The sequence below is a fragment of the Pelophylax lessonae genome (assembly GCF_965119305.1).
Source record: "Pelophylax lessonae genome assembly, chromosome: 4".
NCBI lineage: Eukaryota > Metazoa > Chordata > Amphibia > Anura > Ranidae > Pelophylax > Pelophylax lessonae.
The window spans coordinates 463,898,632-463,924,916 of record NC_138771.1 but is presented as its reverse complement, the minus strand read 5'-3'; the positions used below and the strand labels follow the sequence as shown (position 1 = coordinate 463,924,916).

General features: G+C 45.7%; 1 protein-coding gene across 2 annotated transcripts in view; it reads left to right on the top strand.

The window, feature by feature from the left end:
- Window positions 1-26,285, top strand: part of GEMIN5 (gem nuclear organelle associated protein 5) — a 197,877-nt gene that overhangs the window by 93,807 nt on the left and 77,785 nt on the right. For both annotated transcript variants that reach the window (XM_082256099.1, XM_082256098.1), the window contains exons 15-18: window positions 7,069-7,208; window positions 9,843-10,014; window positions 11,992-12,213; window positions 20,987-21,115. In XM_082256099.1, coding sequence (XP_082112225.1) covers window positions 7,069-7,208; window positions 9,843-10,014; window positions 11,992-12,213; window positions 20,987-21,115 — 663 coding nt within the window. The remainder of the gene's footprint in view (window positions 1-7,068; window positions 7,209-9,842; window positions 10,015-11,991; window positions 12,214-20,986; window positions 21,116-26,285) is intronic.

The window sequence follows — 26,285 nt, the reverse complement described above, 5'->3', positions numbered from 1 at the left end:
TTCTGTGGGGCGCACATCTGATATCGTGGTATGGTGCGTAGATTATTCCCCCAAAACCTCTGGCGGTCTCAGGGTGGACGTGGGCCCCCTCCCTGGAATAGTCGGACCCAAAGGGCTCCCTCGGATCCCCTGGCCTCTCGCAGGAATGGGCCTGTATACCCCTCAGCACCCCCTTACTTCTAGCAGGTTTTTTTTACCTTGGGAGGCGGTAATATTGCAGCCATTGGGGAGCTGCATTGGTGGGGGGGGTGTTGTCCTGATGGGGTCCATGCCTGGGGACCTTTCCGATGCCTACTGTTCTAGGACCCCTTTTGGGGTTCCTGGATAGCACATGTCGTGCCGTGGGGGCCGCCATTTTGCTGTGGATCATGTATGTTTCTGTTCTTATTGTATTGCATGGGCAGCCATTTTCTACAGTTCCTTGTTATGAATGCATGAGCGGCCATTTTCCTGAGGTCCACAAGCTGGACAAGCGTGCGGCGTGGCTTTTTAATTATAGAGGCAGAGTTTCTTATTCCTCTTCCTGTGCAGTTAGTGTCACTTTCGTTTTGTATAGCAATAAATGTTCCTCTGCAGACCCCCTGGGAGCGGCTGTTGAACCTTCTGGGTCACAGTCCCAGCCTGAAATCGCATTTTTTTTTTTTTTTGCAAAATCTGATATCAATTTGTGGCATTACCCTTTGGTCTCGCCTCAGCTCCCAGGGTGTTTACCAAGGTACTAGCACCAGTGTTGGCCTTGCTGCGCCAACAGGGGATTGCGGTACTGGGGTACCTAGACAATCTCCTGTTGAGTGCGGACTCCCATTCAGCCTTGATGGGTGACCTGGCAATCACGGTCACAACCCTGCAGGAATTCGGTTGGAACATAAATTTGAAGAAATCCGCCCTGATACCTTCCTTAAGTCTGGATTCAGTTTTGGCGAGGGTTTTCTCTCCCCCCGGACAAGCTGCAAAAATTGCAGGGGGCGATTCGGTTGCTGTTGGCAAACCATCTGTCTTCTCTGTGGACTTGCACGCGGGCCTTGGGTCTGATGGTATCAACTTTCGAGGTGGTTCCATTTGCTCAGTTCCATACCAGACTTTTGCAAAGGGAGATTCTTATCAAATGGAACAAGGATCCGAAGTCCTTGGACTCTATGATTCAGTTGAGCCACAACAGAAAGTCTGCTTTATTGTGGTGGATTCAGTCTCCAGCACTATGCCGGGGCAAGTCCTTCCTTCCCGTTGTTTTGGACGGTGGTAACCACTGACGCCAGCCTGTTAGGCGGGGTGCTGGGGAAGCTCTGTGCCCAAGGTCCCTGGACAGTGGAAGAGTGGAAACTACCAATAAACATTTTTGGAGCTCAGAGCAATAAAGCTTTGTCTGAGCCATTGGATGACTCGTCTGCAAGATTGTCCGGTTCAGATATAATCGGACAATGCCATGGCTGTGGCTTACATCAATCACCAGGGGGGCACCAAGAGTGTATTGGCGTCCATGGAAGTGGCCAAGATTCTGACCTGGGTGGAAAGGTTTGTTACGGCCCTCTCTGCTGTGCACATTTCAGGTGTGGAGAACTGGCAAGCGGATTACCTGAGCAGTCAGGTGTTGGATCAAGGGGAGGGGTTTCATCTCTTGTGTGTTCGGTGGGGGACTCCCGAGGTCGATCTGTTTGCTTCTTGCCTCAACAAGAAGGTTCAGATGTTTGTAGACAGGTCCCGGGATCCTCTGGCCGATGCCACAGACGCTCTGGTGGCTCCTTGGGGTCAGTACCGACTGATTTATGCCTTCCCTCTGTTGGAACTTCTGCAGAGTCTTCTCCGCAGGATAGAGGTGGAAGGCATTCTGGTCATTCTGGGGGCTCCAGACTTGCCTCGTCGGTCTTGGTATGGGGACCTGGTAAGGTTGGTCGCCAATGCTCCCTGGAGACTTCCTTTCAGGGAAGATCTGCTGTCTCAAGGCCCAATCTTCCATCCTGCTTTACAGTGGCTGGCTTTAACGGCATGGCTGTTGAAATCCAGGTGTTGGGAGAGAGAGGTCTTTATGACTCTGTGATTCCTACGCTTTTGAAGACTAGGAAGTCGACTTCCAGGAAGATCTATCATCGTACGTGGAAATTGTACATTTCATGGTGTGAATCGCTAAAGGTGCACCCTCGCTTGTTTTCCATTGCTAGGGTTTTGGCCTTCCTGCAGAAAGGGGTTGAACAGCGGTTGGCTTTGGGCACTATCAAAGGCCAAGTGTCAGCTTTGGCTATATATTTATAACGCCCGTTAGCTACGCATGCCTTAATTCGTACCTTCATACAGGGAGTGCACCGTATGGCACCTCCGAGACGGTCCCCGCTACCACCGTGGGATCGCAATTTGGTGTTGTCTGTTCTTCAAAAGCCTCCTTTTGAGAACGTTCGGGAGATTTCTCTGCTTTCATTGTCTCAGAAGGTTGCTCTCTTGGTGGTTATCACTTCTGCTCGCAGAGTATCTGAATTGGCGGCCATTGTCATGCCGCTCACCTTATCTGGTGGTGCACAGGGATAAAGTGGTACTTCGACCTAATCAGTCATTTCTTCCTAAGGTGGTTTCTGATTTTTATCTGAATGAAGACATTGTGCTGCCTTCACTCTGTCCTAAGCCAAAACATTCAAAGAAATTTGCCTTGCATTCTTTGGATGTGGTTCGGACAATCAGGGTTTACCTGGAAGCCACTGAGTCTTTTTAAAAGTCAGATGTTCTTTTTGTCCTTACCAAAGGACCTCGTAAAGGATTGGCTGTGTCTGCTGCGACCATATCCAAATGGATCAGGCAGACGGTAGTTCAGGCTTATTCACTGAAGAATCAGGTTCCTCCTTTTTACCAGTGATGGTGCATTCTACTAGAACGCTGAGTGCTTCTTGGGCTTTTCGCCATCAGGCGTCAGTGCTGCAAGTTTGCAAGGCGGCAACTTGGTCATCTGCATACGTTCACAAAATTCTACAAAGTTGATTTTTTTGGCATCTTCGGATGTTTCCTTTGGCCGCAAGGTTTTGCAGGCTGCTGTTTTGAAGAGAATCTTTTTGTTTCTTTTTGAGAGTGTATATTTTTTCAAGTTGAGCTCCAGTTGTTCCTGGTTGAGCTCCCATGTTACCTTATTAGCTAAGTTTAGCCTTTGGGAAATTCATGGCTTCTTTGCGTTGTCTTCCCACCCCTCATGAATATACTGCTTTGAGACATCCCAATGATCTCTGAAGAGATGGAGCTGCGTCTGTCGATGAACAAAAGAGAAAACTGGATTTTTGTAAGAACTTACTGTAAAATCCTTTTCTCTGAAGTGTGTGGGGTTATGCCTGCAGGGACAGCCCCATAGGCGTGAGTAAACTCTTTTCCTGCCTAGTGCCTATTCCTCATTGGAGGAGCATAACCCAATGGTCTCTGAAGAGATGAAGCTGCGTCTGTCGATGAACTTAAGAGAAAAGGATTTTATGGTAAGTTCTTACAAAAATCCATATTTTTCTTCTGACGCTGCTTGCAACAAAACTTGAATGCCTATAGCAGGAAGCTGGAGTATACCCCCTAGGACTGCCCCATAGGCGTGGTAAAGCTTTTTCCTGCCTAGTGTCCTACTCCTTTAGGGGGCAGCATAACCCAATGGTCAAGAAGATTCTGGAGCTGTGTCCGTCAATGAACATCCGAGAAAAGGATTTTACGGTAAGACAAAAATCCAATTTTTTTTTTTAGGACATTGCAAACATCAAGACATTTAAAATATTTTAAAATCGTATTGACTTTGAATGACTGGCTTATGCATATATATCTTGTAGGCTTGGGCCAAAATGCTTGTATGTCCACAATAACATTACTTCTCTTTTCTAATTTTAACCAGTTGCCATTTGGGTCCATTCTGACATTTATCACATACATGTAAAAATCTGCTTTTTTTTTTTGCTAGAAAATTACTTAGAAACCCCAAACATATATATTTTCTGAAATTGAAGATCCTGGAAAATGGTGGATGTTGCAATTTTTTATGTCACACGATATTTGCGCGGCGGTTTATCAAATGCAGATTTTCAGGGAAAAATACACTTTCATAAATTGTAATACCCAATTTTTTGGTAAATTATAAAATATGATGTTGCACTGTGTAAACGGATACCTAACAACAGGTCATACTTTAAAATTGTGCATGCCCGTAGAATGGCAACATGCTAAGGTATAATAAATTATCCATAGGCGACACTTTAAAAACCCTTAGGTTAACAGTTTAGAGTTAAACAGGAGGTCTGGTGCTATAATTATTGCTCTCACTCACATGGCAATACGTTAAACGTGTGCAAGTGTTCACATTTGCGCATGAGGAGGGGGGGGGGGTGCTTTAATTTTTTACTTTTATTTTTTGACATGGTTTCCTTAATTTTTGCTATCACAAGGAATGAATAACATTCTTTGTGATAGCATGGGCTGAGACAGGTCCTCTGTTAGACCCCATATTCCTCCTCTGTCCTCCAAAGCAGCCAATCAAACCAAAATTGGTTTGATCAGCTGCTTTACAAGCCAGTAATAGCTTGTAAACCAACCAAAACTAGAAGTGACAAAAGAAACTAGAAGAAGTGCTTCTGGTTTCTTAGGTCACAGAAGAGATCAGAGGATAGATGTTATTCCCTCTTTGCAAAGTGGATTGCCTTCTCTAAAGAATGATACCAGGATCATGGCTGCATATGGTATATCTGCTTGCATATGAGGAGATATATATATATATTATTGATTGACCAATATTGTTTTTTTACCACGGACCCCAAACCCCCTCCTCTGCACTTAAAAGCATTCAAAACGCCAAGTTTGGCTGTTGTGAATGCTGTAAGTTTTTTTAATTCGGCGCCGCCAGTACCTGGAAGTGATGTCATGACATTACTTCCGGGTACTCGGCGGCGCCGAATTCAAAGAAATAGAGACCCAGTCGGGCGGCGGCGGTGCAGATGGAGACCCGGGCCGACGGCGGCGGTGAAAGGTAGGATGCCCGGGTCTCCCGGTGGGACAGGAGACCCGGGCAAACCGCGGGAGGGGGGAGATGTCCCCTCCTGCTCCTTGGAATGACAGCCTTGCGGCTTCTCAGCCGCATCGGTTGTCATTACAAGACAGCCGACCGTCGGCTATGGACACTGTTACCGGGGTAATGCCTCTAGCTGCATGCATCACCTGTTACAAGCACTTTCTCGAAATATCGGTAAATCAAAAGGCCGATTCCGATATATCGGGCAAAGTGCATATCGGCCCTCGATATATCGGCTTTGCTGATAATCGGTCGATCACTAATATATACACACACACACACACCTTCTGATAGGTAGTCTGTACGGGGCTCCACGATTTTTTACACCCCCCCAAAGAAAATAATAAAGCTACATTTAGATGAAAATACAATTAATTTATCATTAGCAGACACAAATACAACATAACTCACAGAATTCCTGCTAAATCGAAAAGATGAAACTGAGTTGATAGATAAATCTGTGTGTGTGAATGGTTGCTGTGGTCTGTATAGTGTTAATCAGTGGATCATTTTTGTGGCTTGAGGCAACTGGAGCTGTACGAACACAGCAGCAGGTCCTAATTTGACAGGCGTGGGGATGCAGATGTACAGCCCGAACACAGACAGTGTGCATTTGGGGATCACTCACCTGCACACCTGTCAAATTAAATGCCTTTGGCTGTGTTCGCACAGGCACTGCGTCCCCATAGAATGACAGGCGGCTCCAGCCCAAACCCCTCCTTCACACAGCCAAAGTACCTGTGGGAATGAGCCCTTAATTTTATGTTTTCTAACCTAAAAAACAGATCTCTCCAGCGGTGTGCTGTCACTACAAAGAGGGATTCCATCTTCATCTAGTCTTCTCTCTGGTCTCTTGGACTCCAGTTTGGCCAAACTGCGATGATGGAACTCACACGCATGCGCACGAGTGTCATGGTCACAGCACTGTTCTCTCAATGGATAGTGTGCCGTCCATTGAGAGTGCAGTGCGCATGTGCTGGTGCTATCACCGGCTGCTACGTTTTAGAAGATATTCACTGTACCTACATGTAAGCTCTATTATAGGCTTACCTGTAGATAAAAGATAAAAAATGGCATTTTCTACTGCCAGATCAGTTAGTAAATGGGTAAATAGAAGGAGTTGATGCATTGATGCAAAGGGAAATGAAAGCGAAGGGGAGAAGAAGCAAAGTTGCATAGGTCAGGAAACAGTGTGGGGTAGAGGAGTAGGAAGCCCAGCTACACAAAGTACATTCAACTGCACTGGGACAAGATAACAAGAAGCTATGGAACCGGTGTAACAGTAAATTGCTCACCCCATGGGAATGCAGCTGATCGACTGTGTCAGGAAGACAGAGCAATGGGGGAGAGAGAGAAAAAATATACAGGGACAAGGACTGCAGGGAGAGAAACAAAGGTACAGAGATAACTAACTCCGGAGCAGAGCTAACATTAGAGCCAGGGCTGGGAGGGGGATTAGTGAGGGACAAACTGTCTTTCTCGCATATAAAAGCTGGCAGCAGGGAGAGGGGGAGGGATCAGCTTTCAGCTGCTATAGGAATATTTCTGTAAATGTCGTGAGACCCCTGTATGCACGGGCCCCCTACAAGGTGTGTGTGTGTGTGTGTGTGTGTGTGTGTGTGTATGTATGTATGTATGTATGTATGTATATGTATATATATATACACATACACACACGTATATGGCCTAAGGATCTGAAGCGGTTAACTTGTAAGGCTCCTTTCATACTTCTGCGACTTTGGATCCGACTTGTGAGATCCAAAGTCACAGGACATGTTAAAATGCCATGTCTCTCTATGAGAGCCATTCCAATTGACATCACTAAAGTCACTGCGACTTTAGAAAAGGTTCCTTTACTACTTTGATCTGACTTTGACACAACTTCAATGCCAGAGAGTGTAAAAGTCATATCAAAGTCATACTCTAAAGTTGCACTGAAAATCACGCAACTTTGGAGTTGGCTCGTGTGAAAGGAGTCTATTTCAGGAAATAGACTATTTGTTTATAGTTGGGTAATAAACAAGGAATGTTTTTCTACCTTTTTTGTATTTTGCATTTCCCAGAAAACTTCTCTGATACCCCCACCACCATCACAGAACCGTACCGAACCCTGTCTGGGCACACAGCAAAGATCACAAGTCTTTCATGGAGCCCTCACCATGATGCCAGGCTGGCATCTGCCAGCTATGATGGTACATCACAGGTAAGAGGAGCTACTTGGCATAGTCTTTCTGCGGAACAGTTTCTGTACTTTAATCATTTTGTATTTGTGCAAATAAACATGTATGTTACCAGTGCATGGGGGGGTTGCTTGCTCATCACCCCCTTTCTTGGTCTCCTGGGCTGCATGCCTGAATAACGGTCTGGTATGGATTAAGGAAGAACCCTATATCATTTAAAAAAAAACTATTTGCATTAGGTCCCCTCCAAAGTGCATACAGGACGCAAAGGGCCTGGTGCCAATTTGGTGGGAGGGACCTTGTGCATTTGGAAAAAATATAAATATATATTTTCAGCCTTCTTTTGTTTACATTTTGCTGTCAGTGGGGACAGTGATGACTCATCATTGTCCGGAAGATGGCAGGGAACAGCAAGGATTAGTCACTGGTTGTTTGGATGCTGGTGGGTGCCAGCTCCTAACAAGCAATCCAAAAACAGACTGTTTTGTAAATTTACATCCATTTAGGTTTGCTTGCTGAATGGACATGAATGTAAACGTATGATCATCTGATTACATTTGTTTGCCCGTTTTTCATCCGTCAAGGGATGGGTGAAAAATGGACAAACAGAAGACCCATGTGCAATTATCAACAATTCTGTGCATTGCCATTTAGACCTTTTATTGGTGACAGCGGGAATCAGAGTGGTGTAGGAGATATATTTTAGGCATTGTATGGTGTTTACTGCAGGATAAGGGTGATTGGGTTTTCATTTTTATGACAGGTTTGTTTAGGATACATGTGATTTATAATCCTAATGTGTATCGGCAGAAATGAAATGGCAGTTTTAGGTAATGCCTCCAATTTAACTTCCAGTTGTGTGCAGACTTAAGGGAATTGCAGCGAGACAAAGAGTATACAGCATGTCCCCTGTTCTTCATACTAGTGATCGACCGATATCGGTTTTTCGTTGCCGATACCGATATTTTGGCCAATGCATATCGGCATTGGCCGATATTTTTGTACTTTTTAAAAAAATTATTTTTATTTATTTTATTTTTTTTGACAGGTACTTTTGTGGAGGGATCTGGGGGTCTAAAAGACCCCAAACCCCTCCTCTGCGCTTAAAAGCATTCAAAACGCCAAGTTTGGCTGTTTTGAATGCTGTAATATTTTTTAATCTGGCGCCAGACAGTACCCGGAAGTGATGTCACTCATGACATCACTTCCGGGTTTTTGCATGAAGACCCGATCAGAGTCGAATTCGGCTTTGATCGGGCCTTCGGCCGTGCAGGCTGGTTGCCCATGCCTCCCGGTGGGATAGGAGACCCGGGCGAGCCCCAGAAGGAGGCGGGAGGGGGGGTCTCCCTCCCGCACCTTGTAATGACAGCCGAGCGGTTGTCATTACAAGACAGCCGACCGTCAGCTATGGACGCCGGTACAGGGGTGATACCTCTAGCTGCAGGCATCACTCCGGTACATGCATTTCCCGTAATATCGGCAATATTGGTAACCTCCGGGGCCGATTCCGATATATCGGGAAAAGTGCATATTGGTCAATCCCTACTTCATACTGTAGGCGTTCAAAATATTTTTGTTTTTTGATAGTCCTAGAACATCATAGCAGCTTCAGATGTAAATTGAATGGAATTACAAAATAACTTGTGTACCAAACATTTGTTAATTGAAAGTGTAATTTTCCTTTTAAATAAAGTAATTTTAAATGCATTTTTTAAAATAACAAACAGGTTTATACTTACCTGCTCTGTGCAGTGGATTTGCACAGAGTGGCCTTGAACCTCCACCTCTCCACGTCAGTCTTTCTGGCGAGTGCCCCCAAAGATAGACCCTTATTATGGGGCCACTCCTGTGGGAGCACTTCCGAGCCTCGCTGTTTCCGTCTGTAGACACAGACAGCGAGACTTGGCCCTGCCGTCTTCCCTAGTCACCGGCTTTAAATTGACAGCAGCAGGAGCCAGTGGATCCCGCTGCCCCAGGAAAGCCTGCAAAACCAGGAATTGGGCACTGCGCTGGATCGAATGAAGGCTCAAGTAAGTTAAAGGGAGGTGAAGGGGCAATACTGATGCCTAAACATTTTTTACCTTAATGCAAGAAATGCATTAGGGTAAAAAAAAAATGTTTATGCTTTATAAACATTTAAAATAATCTAAAGAATGTTTAAAACAAATACTTGGCTCTTATATACTGTAGTTATAATAGATGTGCAATATACCAAACTTTTTACCACTATATGCCAGAAAAAGCGAATTAGGTTGGCTTTTTAATAGAACTGAAGAAGTAGCCTGGATACGCTACAAATTGTAATTACAGAATAAGTATTGTTGAATTTGACTAACTACTAGTACCTGAGAGGTCAGTAAGCCCTCTCAATGGAAAGATTGAAAAGGGGAGTTGACCGGTAGTGGCACATAGACCTGTAATCAGTAATAGTTAGGCCTGAGTAACTAAGTAAAACAAATTAAGAGAGCTATTTCTAGCTAGTAAGGTTATATTCATCTTGTGTTGTCTGTTTTCGTTGTGTAAAATAGAGCATGTTTATTTAATGCCATAATGTGAATTTGGGATATAGGAGTTTCAAGAAAATAAATCTTTGAAAACATAACCAGTCATATCATCAGTGCAGGACTTGCTAAAGAACTGATAATGTTCTGTTCTAGATATGGGATGTTCTACAGGAAGAACCGCTCAGTAACTATCGCGGGCACAAGGGGAGGCTTCTCTGTGTTCAGTGGTCTCCGGTAGAGCCAGACCAAGTGTGGACGGGAGCAGATGACTTCTGCTTGCACAGTTGGTCCATATCCAGGCAGGAGCACAGCCGACCACCCAAAGGTCAGTAACCATCCCCTAGGCCTGTTTATCTGTTTGGAGATACATGTGGGTTGCATTTTCACCTTTTTCTCAGCATGCTTCCTCAAAACTTTGAGACACTTCTCCAGAACAGTTATGCAAATTTGGATTTGTGACTTCTCTGACTTTCCTGGCCTGCATACTCTTTCTTGATCAATGTTTCTGAAAGCATAAAAGCCAATGGGTCCACAATGGTGTCAACCGTAATTGTTATGACAAGTTTACTTTAAAGCTGACCATCAGGCAAGCACAAATACCTTTTTTTTAATCATATATTTGTGAACTATTCTACCTGCTAAAGTATTAGTAAATCTGTTCAGCTAGTCCTATGATCCAGGTACCTGGTCCGGGCAGTATACTTAGGTCCTGCACCTTAGTTTAATAGTAAGAACCTGGTCTGGGATGCCTATAACACTGTGCAAAGCAATAGAGTCCTGACTGGCTCTGAGTGCTGAACCACCTATTTTGAATCTGATTGCTCTTGTGTGGTTGATTACAGGAGACAGGTATCAAGACATATTGAGGTAATTTATGCTAATTCTATGTAAAAGTACAGAGGTTTTTTTCTTTATTTTAATAATAATGGTATATTGGAAGTTTTACAATACAAACAATATCAGAGGAGTAACAATTGTAGTTCTGGAACATCATAATGTCACTTATGATATGTTCGTTGATAACTGCCAGACTACTTAAAGAGCCTGTAGGGCAGGTGTCACTAAATGGAGGACTGCGGTCCAGACACGGACCTAGTGGCAGTCCAGACCGCACCACCCGGCAGCCTGAGCAGACTCCTCTCCTTCTGCAGCTGTTAAAGATTACTGTTCTGTAGGGGGGCGGGAGAAATGGCAGGGTGGATCTGGACCCACATGCCCCCGCCTGCAGCCGCTGTTGAAGTCACAGCAGAGCGGACTGGAGGAACAGAAGGTCTACAGGGGGAGAGGCAGCGGCAGCTGCTCAATCCCTCACCCCAATGCACTCGCCTGCCGCTGAACCCACAGCAAGGAGGACCCAGATCCCCTGCCCCCCAGCATGCACCTGCCTGCCGCCAGTGCCACTGTTGAAATCACACCAGACCAGGTGTTAGAAATGGAAGGTCTACAGGGAGAGCGGCAGCTTCCCAACCCTTCCCCCCCCCCCCCCCTTGCACTCGCCCGCCGCTGAGCCCGCAGCAAGGAGGAGGGTGGGAGGCGAACACACCCGGAAGAGGAGTCCACCCTGCCACGCCCCCCCCCCCCCTGGGTTTGTGAAGTGAGGGGGGGGCTGTGAGGGGTAAGCTGTGTTGTGGGGGGCTGTGATGTGATATGGAGGGGAGGGGCTGGGATGTAAGAAGGGGGAACTGTGCTATAGGGGGCTATGATGTGAGGGGGGGCTGTGATGTGATATGGGAGGCTGTGATGTAAGGGGGAGCTATGATATGGGGGGGGCTGTAATATGAAGGGATTGTGATGTGAAAAGGAGGGCTGTGATGTCAGGAGGGGGTGAGCTGTAATGTGGGGGTTTGTGATTGCAAGGGGGGCTGTGATGTAAGCGGGCTGTAATGTTGAAGGCTCTGATGTGAAAGGGGGTTGTGATGTAAGAGGGGCTCTGATGGGAAGAGGGGAACTGAGGACACTAATGTAAAGGGGGCTGTGACATGAACCTGATAAGAGAAGTTTTGCTCATCCTTCTCCTCCCCTCAATCTTTCTGGGGCACATCACCTACCAGCCCCCGGAGACTGCAGGACCATTGAGAAAATGCAGTGCATCTTGTGCATGCGCAGTGGGAAACACCAGGCAGTCACATCTGGCTTCCTATAAGCAAGATGGCGGCACTGGTGACCCAGCAGATTTTCTTTCCTGAGTAGGACAGTTGCAACCTGCAATGATTTTTACATCTTCTGGCAAAATCAACCTCACTAGCCAAACCTGTGCTAAGAGCCCCGATAGACTTCTTTAAATGTCTTTTTTTTCCGATAGGAAAGAAATCTGTTGACCTGGAAAAGAAAAGATCCTTGCAGCCCAAAATGAAGCCAAAGAAAAAAAAGAAGATTGACGGTCCTAATCAGGACTCTGGAGGTGATGCAGCGAGAGAAGAGAGTGAAAGTCCTCTCACTCTGGCGCAAAATGGGACATCAGATCAAGATGAGGAAAAGGGCTCTGTAGAAATGGTGACTGAAAAGACGACTACATCACAGGAAGGTAATTCATGCTTGATGTGGATTGGTAAAGTGTTAGGATGGAACGAAGAAAATTGGAGGTATCCGTATTTGCCAAAATTATAGAACAGCTGGTTTATATTCCATTGTGGCTCATAGATGCCAAGACATTTTGACATCAGACCAAAGTGACATGGGTTAGCACAAACGCACCCAGTGGTGCTTGAGCAGTTGCAGTAACCATTGAAAGCCTCTATGGCAAAATTCTCAACCCATATCACTGTTTCTGGACAACTTGGTCTGCATGTAAATGAGGAGAAAAATAAATAGGGGCTCCTGGAATAAAAAGGAGTAATATACCATATTTTACAAGTTTGGCTGTTTTGAATGCTGTCATTTTTTTTTAAATCTGGCGGCAGACATCACTTCCGGGTTTTTACATGGAGACCCGATCAGAGCCGAATGCAGCTTGGATCAGGTCTTCCGGGGTGTCCTCTCGAGGACAGTGGCCGTGAGGGCTGGTTGCCCGGTGTTGTGCCGAAACCAGGCACTCTGCTCTGATCAGAACTCCGCCTCAGTCTCTAGCCGTCTGCAGTCCAGCTCCGCCTCACCAGCTGAACTGAATTTCGCCCCTCCAGCCTTCTGCACTCCAGCTCCTCCCATGCTCCCTCCGCTTCGTGTAATCTACGGTATGTTTATAAAAGACTACACTACTTTATTTGAGTGCCTGGGGAAACTAGTCCGGGTCTCCCGCATCTGTTGTCATTACAAGACAGCCAACAGTCGGCTATGGACGCCGGTATCGGGGTGATGCCTCTAGCTGCAGGCATCACCCTGGTACAAGCACTTTCTCGAAATATCGGTAAATCAAAAGGCCGATTCCGATATATCGGGCAAAGTGCATATCGGCCCCCAATATATCGGCTTTGCTGATAATCGGTTGATCCCGAATTCATAGATCGGTTTGGCATATAGGAGCCAAAGTGGAGCAATTGTATTGGATAAGAATCCCTGCTTCTGCAATGGAAGTGGCCTTGCATCCACCCCCGACCTTTTGCAGCTCATCATTTTCACAATGTGGAACAAAGAGATGGTGGATTTCCAACTCAGTCCTAGAATCCTGGAATTCATTCCTTAACTCTCCTTGGGAAGTGGTAATGACAGATGCCAGCCGGTCAGCCTGGGTTGGGATTTAACTGTCCAGACCACCTAGTCCCCAAAGGAGTCGATGCTCCCCATTAATCTTCTGGAGTTGAGACCCATATGACTGATTCTCCTACATTGGACCCATCTGTTAACTTCATGTACAAGGGATATAGTAGTTTAATACACTGCCATCTTGTGGTCATTTCGGTTACTGCATCTTTTTCAGTGTTCCCTCCTATTCTATGATGTATTTCCCCTTCCTGTTTAGTTTAGTTTAGTTTAGTGTGTAGGAGAAAATAAAGTACTGAGTGCAGAACCACGTCGTGTCTGTGGAGTTTATCACCATCTACTACCTGGTCATTCTGTAAGAGTACAGTTGGACAACGCCATGGATATGGCATATGCAAACCACCAAGGGAGAACTACAAGTTAGGCAGCTCTGAAGTAGGCAAGCTTGGTTCTCTGTGGCAGTGAACTACACTCTAACACTCATCCATTTACATAAAGGAAGTGGAAAGTTGGCAGGCAACTTTCTAAAGTTGCCAACACATGCTCTCGGAGAAACATGTTAGAGGAGGGTTCTCCAAAGGGTAGGAGACCAAGCTGAAGGCATTTTTTTTGCTAAGGGGAGCTCACTATATGCTGAGGAAATGTGTAGAGGGATGCCGCTTTGTTGGCGGCCAAACCTCCTGTCACAGGGCCCTCTATTCCACCCTGCTTCTCAAATGCTGGCTTTAACAGCATGGTTATTGAAACCCAGGTCCTAAGAGATAGGGTCATTGCTAATTCTGTCATTTCCACTTTGCGCAAGGAGAGAAAATCTACTTCTCATAAAATCTACTATTACACTTGAAAGGCCTTTTTTGGCTTGTGCGAAAACACACACCACAACACTTAGGAATACTCTATTACTCACATTCTGGCCTTAAAAGCATTGTAAAGTCAGGAAGGTTTTTTTATCTTAATGCATTCCAGCATCTCCGTGTCTGAATGGGGACACGGAGCTGCAGCTCGGCTCGGGTGCCCCCATAGCTTTCTGTGGGGCACTTGATAGGAGGGAGGGGCCAGGAGCAGGAACGAGGGACCCAAGAAGAGGAGGATCCGGGGCTGCTCTGTGCAAAACCAACTGCACAGAGGAGGTAAGTATACCATGTTTGTTATTAAAGAAGAAAAAGAGACTTTACTATCTCTTTAATACTCTAAAGGGACAGATTTCTTGTCAATCACTCCCTCTGTAGCTGAGGATGTAAGAAGTCAGTTTCATCGCTAGCAATCATTCATCAAGACTCATCAGCATTTAGGACAATGACAAAGCGGCTTGCTGTGTGTGGTTACAGAAGTAGTGATTCCATAACCTTTTTTGCGATCTACAACTGGGAAACTGCCAGATGTCACCTGCCTAAATGAAGCTTTGGAAGCTGTGCCAAAGAAAAGGCAGGTAGAGAGCAAAGAAGTAGTCGGCAGTATTGTCTGTGGTCTTCCTGCAGCTGACCTATCCCCCTTACCGACTTGCAATGCCTTGTTCTACACTTTGTCATTGGGTAGAGGCAGGGCTTTTCCTAATCTTTCCTTCATGTCAGAGCCTCCAGCAAAAACAATGATTAGCAGAACTGTAGTGACATCATGAAATCTCACCCCAGATCTCATGAGACTAGCAATCAAATGCAGCAGTACCTTAATCACACCCTGCAACTAAACATCAGTGAGGCTGTGGATACAGGAGTGTCTGGACCTCCCTCTCATACCAGGAACTGCACTGCTATTTCTCAGAGCGAATTCCAGACAAATTTATATTTTGAAGGACACTGCTTTAGGCACAATAAACACTTCTAAATTTTCTGTATAACTTGACAGTTCTTCACTTTTTGATTTCAGCTGCTCTATAAAATGGTTGTAAAGCCTTAAAGTTTTTTTTCTATGCATTAAGGTAAAAAATCCTCTGAGCTGCAGGATCCCCAAGCCCCCAAACCCCCCTCCCCCCCACCATTATTCTTACCTGAACCTGTTCTGGATCAAGCGTTGTGCATGGGAGCAGAAGCTCTTGCCGCTGTCTCCCTCCTCACTTGGCTGATCGCTTGCAGTGGGAGCTCCCATTGTCTCCTGCTGCTGTTAATCAAATGATTTGATAAGTTAGCGGGGCCAAACCCGCACAAGTGCCCCTGTAGAAAGTTGCTTTCTGTGGGGGCACTTGCTGAAGAAAAAACATTGCACAGAGCAGGTAAGTATACCACATTTATTATTTTAATTCTAAAAAAAATATGAAGGTTTAATTAAATACAAATCGGCTCTTACTAACCCGGAATACTACACTGAGTTTTTCTATGGTCTAGCTGGCCTCATGCTGCTTTTAGGGCTCCAATTGATTCATCTATGTTACACAAAGCCCTGCGAGCATTTTGATGCCTCATATGCAAATAGAAGTATGTTCAGGACTTCACAGCCTCCTCCTTGAAAAAGGTACTGTGTGAATATTGGTTGCATTGTCCAAGTACAGCTGCTATATACTCTGCAGGTTATTGAAATATAACTGGTTCTCTTTATAGCAGCATTTTGAAAAACAGGTGTCATTTTAAAGGATCAGTCCAGTCAAAACCTAACGAACGTCAAACCTGCTCTTTGCCACATTCTAAACCTAATCTATTTTATATTATTATATCTGGAATATTATCTAATCCATTTAGGATAACTAACGGGACTAGGCAGGGATGTCCCCTCTCACCAATTGTCTTTGCGCTGCTTATGGAGCCTTTCCTTTCAAGTATTAGGAGCAACGCGAAGATAACAGGATGGAAAGTTGCTGAAGCTGAACATAAGATTAGCTTATTTGCTGATGATGTTATGTTAATCATTACAAACCCATTCTCATCTTTAATAGAAGTAGAGAAAATGATAAATGACTTTAGGGCAGTATCATTTTATAAATTAAATATTACAAAATCACAGATTATGGGCATTAAAGTTCCCACTTTAGTACAGAAACTTATAACTGGGAAATTTTCATTTACATGGCCTCCGTGTATACCATTTCTGGGGATTATCTTAACCTCATCTACTTCCCAACTTTATGATTATAATTATAGACCTTTTTTGGACAGTTTGTCACTACAAGTTAGAGAACTAAAAGTTCAAGATTTGACCATAGCAGGCAGAGTGGCTACGTTAAAAATGATTACACTTCCTAAACTACTCTGTTTCGTACGTTGACAATTCCCCTACCATCCCAATATTACATCTCTGTTCAAAAGTATCTTAGTCAAATTATATGGGAAGGGAAACCCCCCCGCTGTTCATCCCTCATTATGAGTAGACATAGGAGGGATGGGAGTTCCTTGGGTCTCTGCATATTATAAAGCATCTGTACTGGACCAACTGAAGTATTGGTGGTCTCCTGAGTAGCATAAAATATGGGTGGGACTAGAGATGGATGATTGTAAACAGGAGAATCTTAGGACTACAATGATAGCTGTAATGATAGGAGCTGTTGTGCCTAATACTCAATCTATTACAGTCCAAACCGCCTTTACAACATGGGCAGAGTTTTCTTGCACACCCTTTGAATATGGGATGACATCCGAATTCCCTACTCCCCACTCCCTACTCAGTTCTCCCGTGCTTTATCCCTAATGTTGATATAAGATTGTGGCTGAGAAAGGGTGTTAATAGCTTGAAAGATTTGTATAATGAAACGGGGATCTGTCCCTTTTGAGTATTTTGTCCACCAGTATAGATTACCATCATCAGCACTTTTGAGTTATTATCAAATATGTTCGTTTTTACAGAAGAATAATCTTCCTTTATATGTCAAACTACCAATTTCTATATATAAGTTGTATCAGGAACCATTGACTACTACTAATGGTATTTCAATTATTTATGATATATTGAATAAGCATAACACCTATTCTAAAGTCACCACTGTTTTTAAATGGGAGAAAGCACTGGGGAAATCTTTTCCCGAAACTAGTTGGTTAAAAGCTTTTAATGTCCCATATGCTTCATCAAAATGTATCAATAATTGGGAATTACATAAAAAAAATCTTAAATTTTTGGTATCTGACTCCCATTAAATTGTCTAAATTTTATCCCTCAACTCCAGCATTATGTTGGAGATAGTGTGGTGAACAAGGGTCGTTACTCCATATAATCTGGGAGTGTAAATCGAATAGAGCATTTTGGAACAAAATATTTTCTATGGTCTCAGAAGTCGTGGAAAAAAACATAATTCCAAGTCCTGAGATGGTGATTCTTCATCTTAATATACATGAGATTCCTTTAAGTACCGAGCAGTGACTATACATCTTTTATTAGCGGCAAAACTTTTAATTACATGGAAATCCCAGGAGGTACCAACCCCATCTGATATTGTTACATTGCTTAATCAGCCATGTGAGATGGAAAAAATTATGGCTACTAGAAGTTCGGCAAAGAAAATATTTGGAGTCAGATGGAATCCATGGCTAAATAATTTAAGATGTATAGTAACAATGGATTAGAGATATGGTATGTGTGTCAACGTAAGGACTGTTTAGTAGTATGGAACCTTTGGTTATGTGGTAAAAGGCGAATATGTAACGGGGAAAAGGCTTCGCCTCCATTATAAAATTGACGTCTAGTGACAATAGATTCAAGACAAAGGGTATTTAAAATATGGGAACCTTTTGGTTGGTGATTAAACTAGGCTGGAAGGAAGGCTCCCCTTTTCTTGTTTCTTTCCTTCTCCTTTCCCTCCTCTCCTTTCTTCTCCTCCTCCCCCCCCCCCCCCCCCCCCTTCCTTTTTTTTTTTTTTTTTTTTTCTTCCTCCTATTTTGTTTTGAAGGTATAACGTTCTGATTGATAAGTTTATTGTAATATTGTTTGTTTATATTTTGCCTTTGTTTTTTTTCTCTTTGTGTATGTATATTATTTGTTTTGTGGAAAAATACAATAAAAGATATATGGAAAAGTAAACCTAATCTATCTAACCCTGTAAAGCAAAAATCACTGTACGCACCCGGTTCCGCTCCCACGCTGAGCTATCGGTGGTGGCTTCAGCGTAGAGGCGAGTGGCAGAAGAGGCCCTAGACAACGGTAGCCCCATAGTAAGTCTATGGATGACGTCACTTCCCATTCATTTCTCAGCCGTTGTCGGTCCTCTCCTGCACACAGCTTCCGTCGCTGGAGACCGGACCGTATCGGGTGCAGAAAAGGTAAGTATAGCAATTTTTGCTTTACAAGGTTAGATAGATTAGTCTTAGAATGTGGCAATCAGCAGGTTTAGCGTTAGTTAGGTTTTGTGAGGTTTGATAAGGGTGACACATACCTGATCACAGTTGTGTATTGAATTTGGCTTTTAATTGCACAGGAGCCATCCAATTAGGGGCTATTATTTCATAGCCCTTGTGCTAGAGCACTGAATCTTTAGGAAAGCTCTCCAGTCCAGTCTCCAGGACTTCTCATGTTTGGGTTTTCTCCTCCCCCCCCCCCCCCCTCCCCCCCCAAGAAACTAAGACGAACTCGCAGTGAGAATTAGGGTTACTAAGGATAGACTTTGGAAATGTTGTTCTGCATCTGAATGAGATGTCTTATGACGCTCTTTTCTTGTATAAATAATTAAATATGGTTAAAAAAAAAAAGATAAGTATGTGAACTGTCAAAATGCAGCTGGGTTTCCTGCAATGATTTCTAGCCCATAAATGATGCATACTTGTGAATAATTTAGAACACCCCAGGTACTTGGGACCCCCTGCCGACCTCTGCCTGTTCGATGTACATCCCATTTCTGGACTGAAAGTGTTAAAAAGTTTTCATATCGGGGATCCTCTCACTTCTGTTTTATTGTCTACAGATGTCCATGTTTAATATTTTGGAAATTCTATTTTATATTTTCTTTTCTTTGTTTTAGTCCCTTGAGCCTTGTTGGGTTGTTCATGAATAAAAGAACACAATACATTATTTAGTAATTGGCTGATTTAGGTATATAATTCAAGCTTATGTGTTTAATGTGTGCTTCAGTATAAGAATGAACAAGCAATCTTTTGTAGAAGTCTTTACAGAAATGGACCTGTTTAATAGGGATGTGTAAACATTAATTCTAACAAAGTAATCAATCAGGATTTATTTCTTTGAGCCTAACTTCAGTAAAGTTAAAATTGACTGCTGTAGCTTAGGGGCTTTGTTGACAGAGCATTTCTTTGCTAGACAGGGTTCATTGAGTTCAGGGTCTTTGCAACCAGAACTGGAACTCACCAAGGAACATCCTGTGTCATGTACGTTTCTTTTACGTAAATGAAAAGTTTGAGGAAAGGCTGGCTACAGTGACTTTGATGTATGAATTTGACAGAGCTCACGTTTAGGTTTTGCCTAACATGTCTTGCCAGAATTCTAGTATGAGATGTCTTCTCAGATTGCTTCTACAGCTTATCTGTACTGTTGGCAATGCATACAAATGGGGCCATCTCTTCCAGGTATGCAGAAGCTCCAAATTTTTTCACCTGCATGAGCCGTCCCAACTGCCTGTGCTCAGACTCAGGATTCCTATACAATAACTTGTCTGTTTGGTAACACATAGTTCATATTCTATGAAAACTACATCTAGACAATCACAGTACCCATACTTTACCCAGTTATTTGAGGCAGATTCACTCTAAGGAACCCCCCCCCCCCCCCACGTGGGCTTATCCTATCTTTTGACAGACCCTCTTTGGGTAGGTCTCCTCACAGGGTACGGGGTCTTGATACAGGCCCACAACACCCCTTATCTCCACCTCCCCTTCAGATGTATACTTTAGATTATCCCCAAAATTTATGCTCACCTAGGGTGACGGAACTGAATTACTATATCTGGGACCTGACAGGGGATGTTCTCTACAAACATACACCCCTGCGAAAGAATTGTCTCTTGCAGTTTATTTAAAGTGGTAAATCTTTTTAAGGTAAAAAAACCCTTCTGGATGCAGCTTCTCCCCTGAGCCCCATCTCGATCCAGCAATGTGCATGAGAGCAGCAGCTCTCCCGGGTCTCTCTCTCCTCATTGGCTCCTGCTGCTGTCAATCACAGCCAACGAGCAAATGAGAGAGCAGGGGATGGGGCCGAGCCATGCTCGTGTGAGAATTGACACAGTGTGGCTTGGGAGCAAACCTGCTCGAGTGCCTCCATAGCAAGAGTCTTGCTATTGGGGGCACTCAGCATGTGAAAGGAGTCAGGACCACCGGCAGGGGACCAAAAAAAAAAGATTGGTGCTGCTCTGTGCAAAGCCATTGCACAGAGCGGGCAAGTATAACATGTTTGTTATTTAAGAAAATTCTTTAGAATCCTTTTAACCCATTTACACAGATGTAACTATGCCATCTTTTGAAGCTAATTCTGCCACCAGGTATTTTACAAAAAGGAATATGTTCTCCCCTTTTCATGGTGGGGTATTTTCACATCTCTATTATTGACAGAGGGTTCTTCCCCCACCATGCAGGCTGCGGAGCGTCTCTTAGAGAAAGGGCCCATCTATGCACCTTTTGAAATATTTCATTTCACTCTTAACCAGTCTGTAGAAAATCAACTTTGGCAGTCATCCTACGTCTGTCTTTCAGATATTTTGTGCTCAATGTGAAAAGAGGAGGCCTGTTTGCTCTGAAAACCAATATAAAATATATTTCTTACTTGTAGTGACGTAACATACTGTATGCTTTTCTCTACAGTTACATTTACAACAGAGTCTGACACTGTGCCAGATTTGCCACCATCATTGCCCACAGTGGAGGGACGTAGTCTGAGTCCAACCATGAAAAGAGTGCCTGTTAGGAAGGAACAAGTAAAAGAAAAAACAGGTAACTTGTGATACAATTGCAATAAACACAAAATAGTCTGCTTATGATGCTCTGAATAGCGTTCTCTACAGAGCTTGGCAAATAGCTTGTTCTTATGATGCAGTCATAGTTGTCATAACACTCTTACTAGTCATGACAAGAGGCTCTTGTTTCTTCTTGCTGGAGACTGCCATTTTGCTGAAATCCAAAGCCCATAAACGGAAGTAAATCATGAAGCGGCACTAAACCCATTGATTTAACAATTTCAAAACAATTACATTCCTGGGATTGGTAACTGTCACATTTGTTTGTGTCCTCAACCAAACTGTCAAACCATCAAATGCTGGTGTCATAACTGATCACGTGTAGCACCATGAAAGTTGCAGATCATACAGAAGCAGCTTCCTTGGCAAAGGATAGGAGTGTTTAGCAGCCTCTACAAACTCAGCAGTGGCTAAAAATTGGGATAGACCGATATGGTTTTTTCAGGGCCGATACCGATATTTTGGTGACAACGTATCGGTATGGGGCGATATTTTGTACATTTAAAGTTTTGAAAAATAAAGACAATTTTTGACACGCATCTGGTACTGAACATGTTAATTTTTGTTTAATGCCTAATGGCTGGCTTGCTGGCATCCAGTGGTGGGTAGCTGGCTGTCTGGCACCCTGTGGTGGGTGGCTGGCACCCTTTGGTAGGTGGGTGGCTGGCACCCTGTGGTGGGTGGGTGGCTGGCACCCTGTGGTGGGTGGGTGGCTGGCACCCTGTGGTGGGTGGCTGGCTGACACCCTGTGGTTGGTGGGTGGCTGGCTGACACCCTGTGGTTGGTGGGTGGCTGGCTGACACCCTGTGGTTGGTGGGTGGCTGGCTGACACCCTGTGGTTGGTGGGTGGCTGGCTGGCACCCTGTGGTTGGTGGGTGGCTGGCACCCTGTGGTGGGTGGGTGGCTGGCACCCTGTGGTGGGTGGGTGGCTGGCACCCTGTGGTGGGTGGCTGGCTGACACCCTGTGGTGGGTGGCTGGCTGGCACCCTGTGGTGGGTTGCTGGCTTGCTGCCACCCTGTGGTGGGTGGGTGGCTAGCTGGCACCCTGTGGTGGGTGGCTGGCTGGCACCCTGTGGTGGGTGGCTGGCTGGCACCCTGTGGTGGGTGGCTGGCTGGCTGACACCGTGTGGTAGGTGGGTGGCTGGCACAGGGGCTGTGGGCGGCTGGCTGGTACAGTGCCTGTGGCTGGCTGGCACAGGGCCTATGGGTGGCTGTCTGGCACCCTGTCTGTGGGTGGCTGGCTGTCTGGCACCCTGTCTGCGGGTGGCTGGCTGTCTGGCACCCTGTCTGCGGGTGGCTGGCTGTCTGGCACCCTGTCTGTGGGTGGCTGGCTGGCACAGGGGCTGTGGATGGGTGGCTGGCTGGTACAGGGCCTGTGGCTGGCTGTCTGGCACCCTGTGGTAGGTGGCTGGCTGGCACAGGGGCTGTGGGTGGCTGGCTGGCTGGCACAGGGGCTGTGGGTGGCTGGCTGGCTGGCACAGGGGCTGTGGCTGGTACAGTGCCTGTGGCTGGCTCACTTGTACAATGCCTGTGGCTGGCTGGCTGGTACAGGGCCTGTGGATGTGGGTGGCTGGCTGGCACTGGGCTGCTGTGGGTGGGTGTATAGCTGTGATACACTCCAGCGAGACTAGTCCAGACTCCAGATGAGTCTGTCCAAGGCGAGGGAGTCGGCCTAAGAAGACAGAATGACGTCACAAAAAATATCGGCAATATCAGCCAGTTCCGGGGCCTATACCGATATATCGGGGAAAGTGCATATCGGCCCTCGATATATCGGCCTTGCGGATAATCGGTCTATCCCTACCTAAAAAAATGGAGAGCAACTGAGCATGTGCAGCAGAGCAGGGTGAGACCGTGTATTTTTGGATTTTAAACAGTGTAGACACTTATTTGTAATGTTTTACATAGCTATACCTGCATAAGGGCCCTGTCTGAAGTGATATAGCATGCATTCATTAATTTTTCTGACTAAAGTTGTAAGGCTGGGTTCACACATGCATTTTAGGTGTGCTTGACATGCACAAAAAAAAAAAGTCCAGCTTGCTGCATCTTTTGTGCGCTTTCATCAAAACATTTATTATATAGAATTAAATGGTAACACATGTAAAACCAGGCCTAAAAGAGCGACATGGCAGGGATAGGGGAAAGAGAATACTGCAAGGAAGTTTCCAGGTAATTCAGTCAGATGCTAATTCATGACTGAAATATTCTTACATAGTGATTAGGCAGGTGTATGGTTATGACCTGACCTTGAGCAATTTATTTGTACTTTTTCAATCGTTCATTGACGGACACAGCTCCTGATCTTCTTAACCATTGAGTTATACTGCACCCCTGCAGGAGTAGGACACTAGACAGAAAAAAAGCTTGACTATGCCTATGGGCCGTCCCAGGGGGTATACTCCCATTCCTGGCAATTTTTTTCCTTTTTATTGATTTTTCTATTTTTCCTGTGAAAATCTACAATCAACTGCTGGACTGGGCGACGAGCTGGATATTTTTTTTAATCCAGTGGTCACCTCAGTCTGGCCAGTGAGCATGCACAGGCCTCAGCTCCACGTTAAATCAGCCTTGACATAGCCCCACTGGACAGGGGCTGGCCTGCGAATTAAGTGTCTCACAAGGTCGCATGCGACCTGGCCTCGGCCTGAGTCGCAGCGTTCCTCCTGGCCGACAGACCCCCATTTTGATGGAGAGGAGGTTCTGTCTGGAGCGGTGCCCACCCTGTTTCTGGTATGGTAAATATGGTTTTCGGGTGGCCGTGGGCCCCTTACTGGGATGGTTGGACCCCCGGGTTCTCCTCCTTCCCATGCAGCATCCCCCCTTGCAGACACTTCGACTCTCATATGCTTCAACCCCCCCCCCCCCCCCATGGGGTGGCCATACCACCTTTTCAGGTCAGTCTGGGGTGCCAAGCTGGCAGTGGGGGGGTGGGGCACGCCGCTGGCGACCGGGCAGCTTATGGGAGGGGGCTTTACCTGATGGGGGCTCCTCCAGGGCCCCCCTTCCTGCTGGTGTCATTTTCAGGGCTCTTGGGACCCCTCCTGGGCCTCCAGGAGCCACGCGGTACCGCCATTTTCTGGTAGCCTGTGTGCTGTAGATTCAGCAGCCATGTTTGTGTAGCCTCTGTGGCCATTTTCTAGTGGTTGCTCATTGCTAATAGCGGCGGCCATGACTGTAAAGCATATGTGGGTGGTGGTTTCGGCGGTGGGAGCCCCTGCTTATCCGCCAGCTCGGTGAGGTTGTCCCTAGCAGTGTTTTTACACCTTTTTTTGTGGATCTTCCTTTTTCCTTCATGGAGTCCCTGGAGCACATTTCCCACCTGATCCCCTCTTAAAGGCTGCCAGGCCCTCCGGGTCCCAACAATCCCTTACTGCACTAACGGCAGTCCTGGAGTCTTTGGTGTCCAAGTTGGATTTGGTCCTGGGGAAACAGGCTAGCAAAAAGCGTCCCCCGCCTTCACCTGCCTCATCTGTCTCATCAGATCCTGAATGTGATTCAGCCGCCACGGACACGAGTCACCCTGCTGAGTCTGTGTCCACACACCCTGATTTCCCAGATAGTGGGGATGATTCATCGGCTCCTGTAGCCACACAGGAAAATGCGCTGGTGGATGCACTGATTGTATCTGTGCGTGAGACTTCAAAAATGGAGGATGCCGCATTGGAGGCATCGGTTCCTTTTGGCACCCACAAGCCCTCCAGAGCGGCAAGGGTGTTCTCCTTTCCTGCTTACTTTGACAAAATTGTCGCTAGTGGGGTTGTCCAAAATGACCCCTTGTAAGCGTTTTGCTATGCGGTACCCTTATGAGGGCTCCCTGCCTTAAAAGTGGACTGTCCCACCTGTGGTGGACTCTCTGGTTTCTAGGTTAAACAAAGCAACCATTGTGACGGGAGTCACTTTGGGCATGGGGGTTGTGGACCCCAAATTCCTTTAGAGAGGTTGGGGGGCACCATGCCCAGCCTTATGGGGCTCTCTTATGTTTAAATCACCCTGCATCTGTTATGGATGCAGGGTGACCAGGAGGGTGGTGAACACTGAAAAATGGTTTGGACTACTACAAATGGTGTTCACCATCGCTGGAATTTAAAGGACAGATGGGTGATGGGTTGAATTGCTTCATATTTGTCAGCAAGGTCATTTGTTCCCTTTGCCATGAGGTGTCTGAGCAGGAAGTCCAACTCCTAATATGGTCATTCCAGGAAGTTCAATGGGGAGACGGGCTGGCTAACAATGTTGCTTTTTGTCTGAGGTGGCTTTCCATTCACCTATTGTCAGGTGTGCTAATGACCTCGCCTGTTCTCTGCTAAGGGATGTATTGACACTCAGAGTAATGTGTATTGAGGGCTCGTTAGGAAACCATTGTTCTGTGTCTGACTATTGTGTACATTGATTGCCCCCTGGGGCTTCTGTCTACTTGCACATGGCAGTCCTTCTGGTCAAGCTATCTGACCAATCCCTGTTGACTCATTTTCAATTCCTCATTTGCATGGCTAAAGAGGACCTGAATGGGAACTGCAGGTACTTTGCAATTGACCAATGGGAGGGCGGTTGTTGGGGGCAGGATGTTCCAAATTCTGTATAAAAGTGTGCTGTGTTCTTCCAATAAATTGTCTTCCTGTTTGAACTTACATACAACTTGCTTGGTGTTTGTTCTAATGGATTCCGGACGGCACATAGCTGTAGTTCGGATCCCGGATCCTTGGTTGACCGAACCATCAGACGTTGCGATCTGCAAGCTGACTCACTAGAAATACAGGAGTGTCGGGAGAGCGGAAGCGAGCGAGCAAGGGTCTCGTACCATTGGTTGGCAGCGGTGGGATTTGCTCTCCAGTTACCGGGACACTCCAAACCACCACAGTCAATGACCAGCTATGCAGCATGCAGGAGAGCCACGCTGTAAGACTTACTTGAGAGCCGCGGAGGGATCGGCGGGACAAAGAACAAGGCCACCCTGATCAGTGAGCTATCCGAGATGGATAAGAGGGATGGTGATGCAGGACCCCGGTCAGTTGAAGACTTGTTTCAGCAACGAGTTCGAGAGCGGTTGGCATTATATAGGGCTAACCCATCAGAGACCGCCATAGAGAATACCATTAGAGACATCCAGCTGCAGGATGAGCGACAAGAGAGAGAACGAAAGTGGC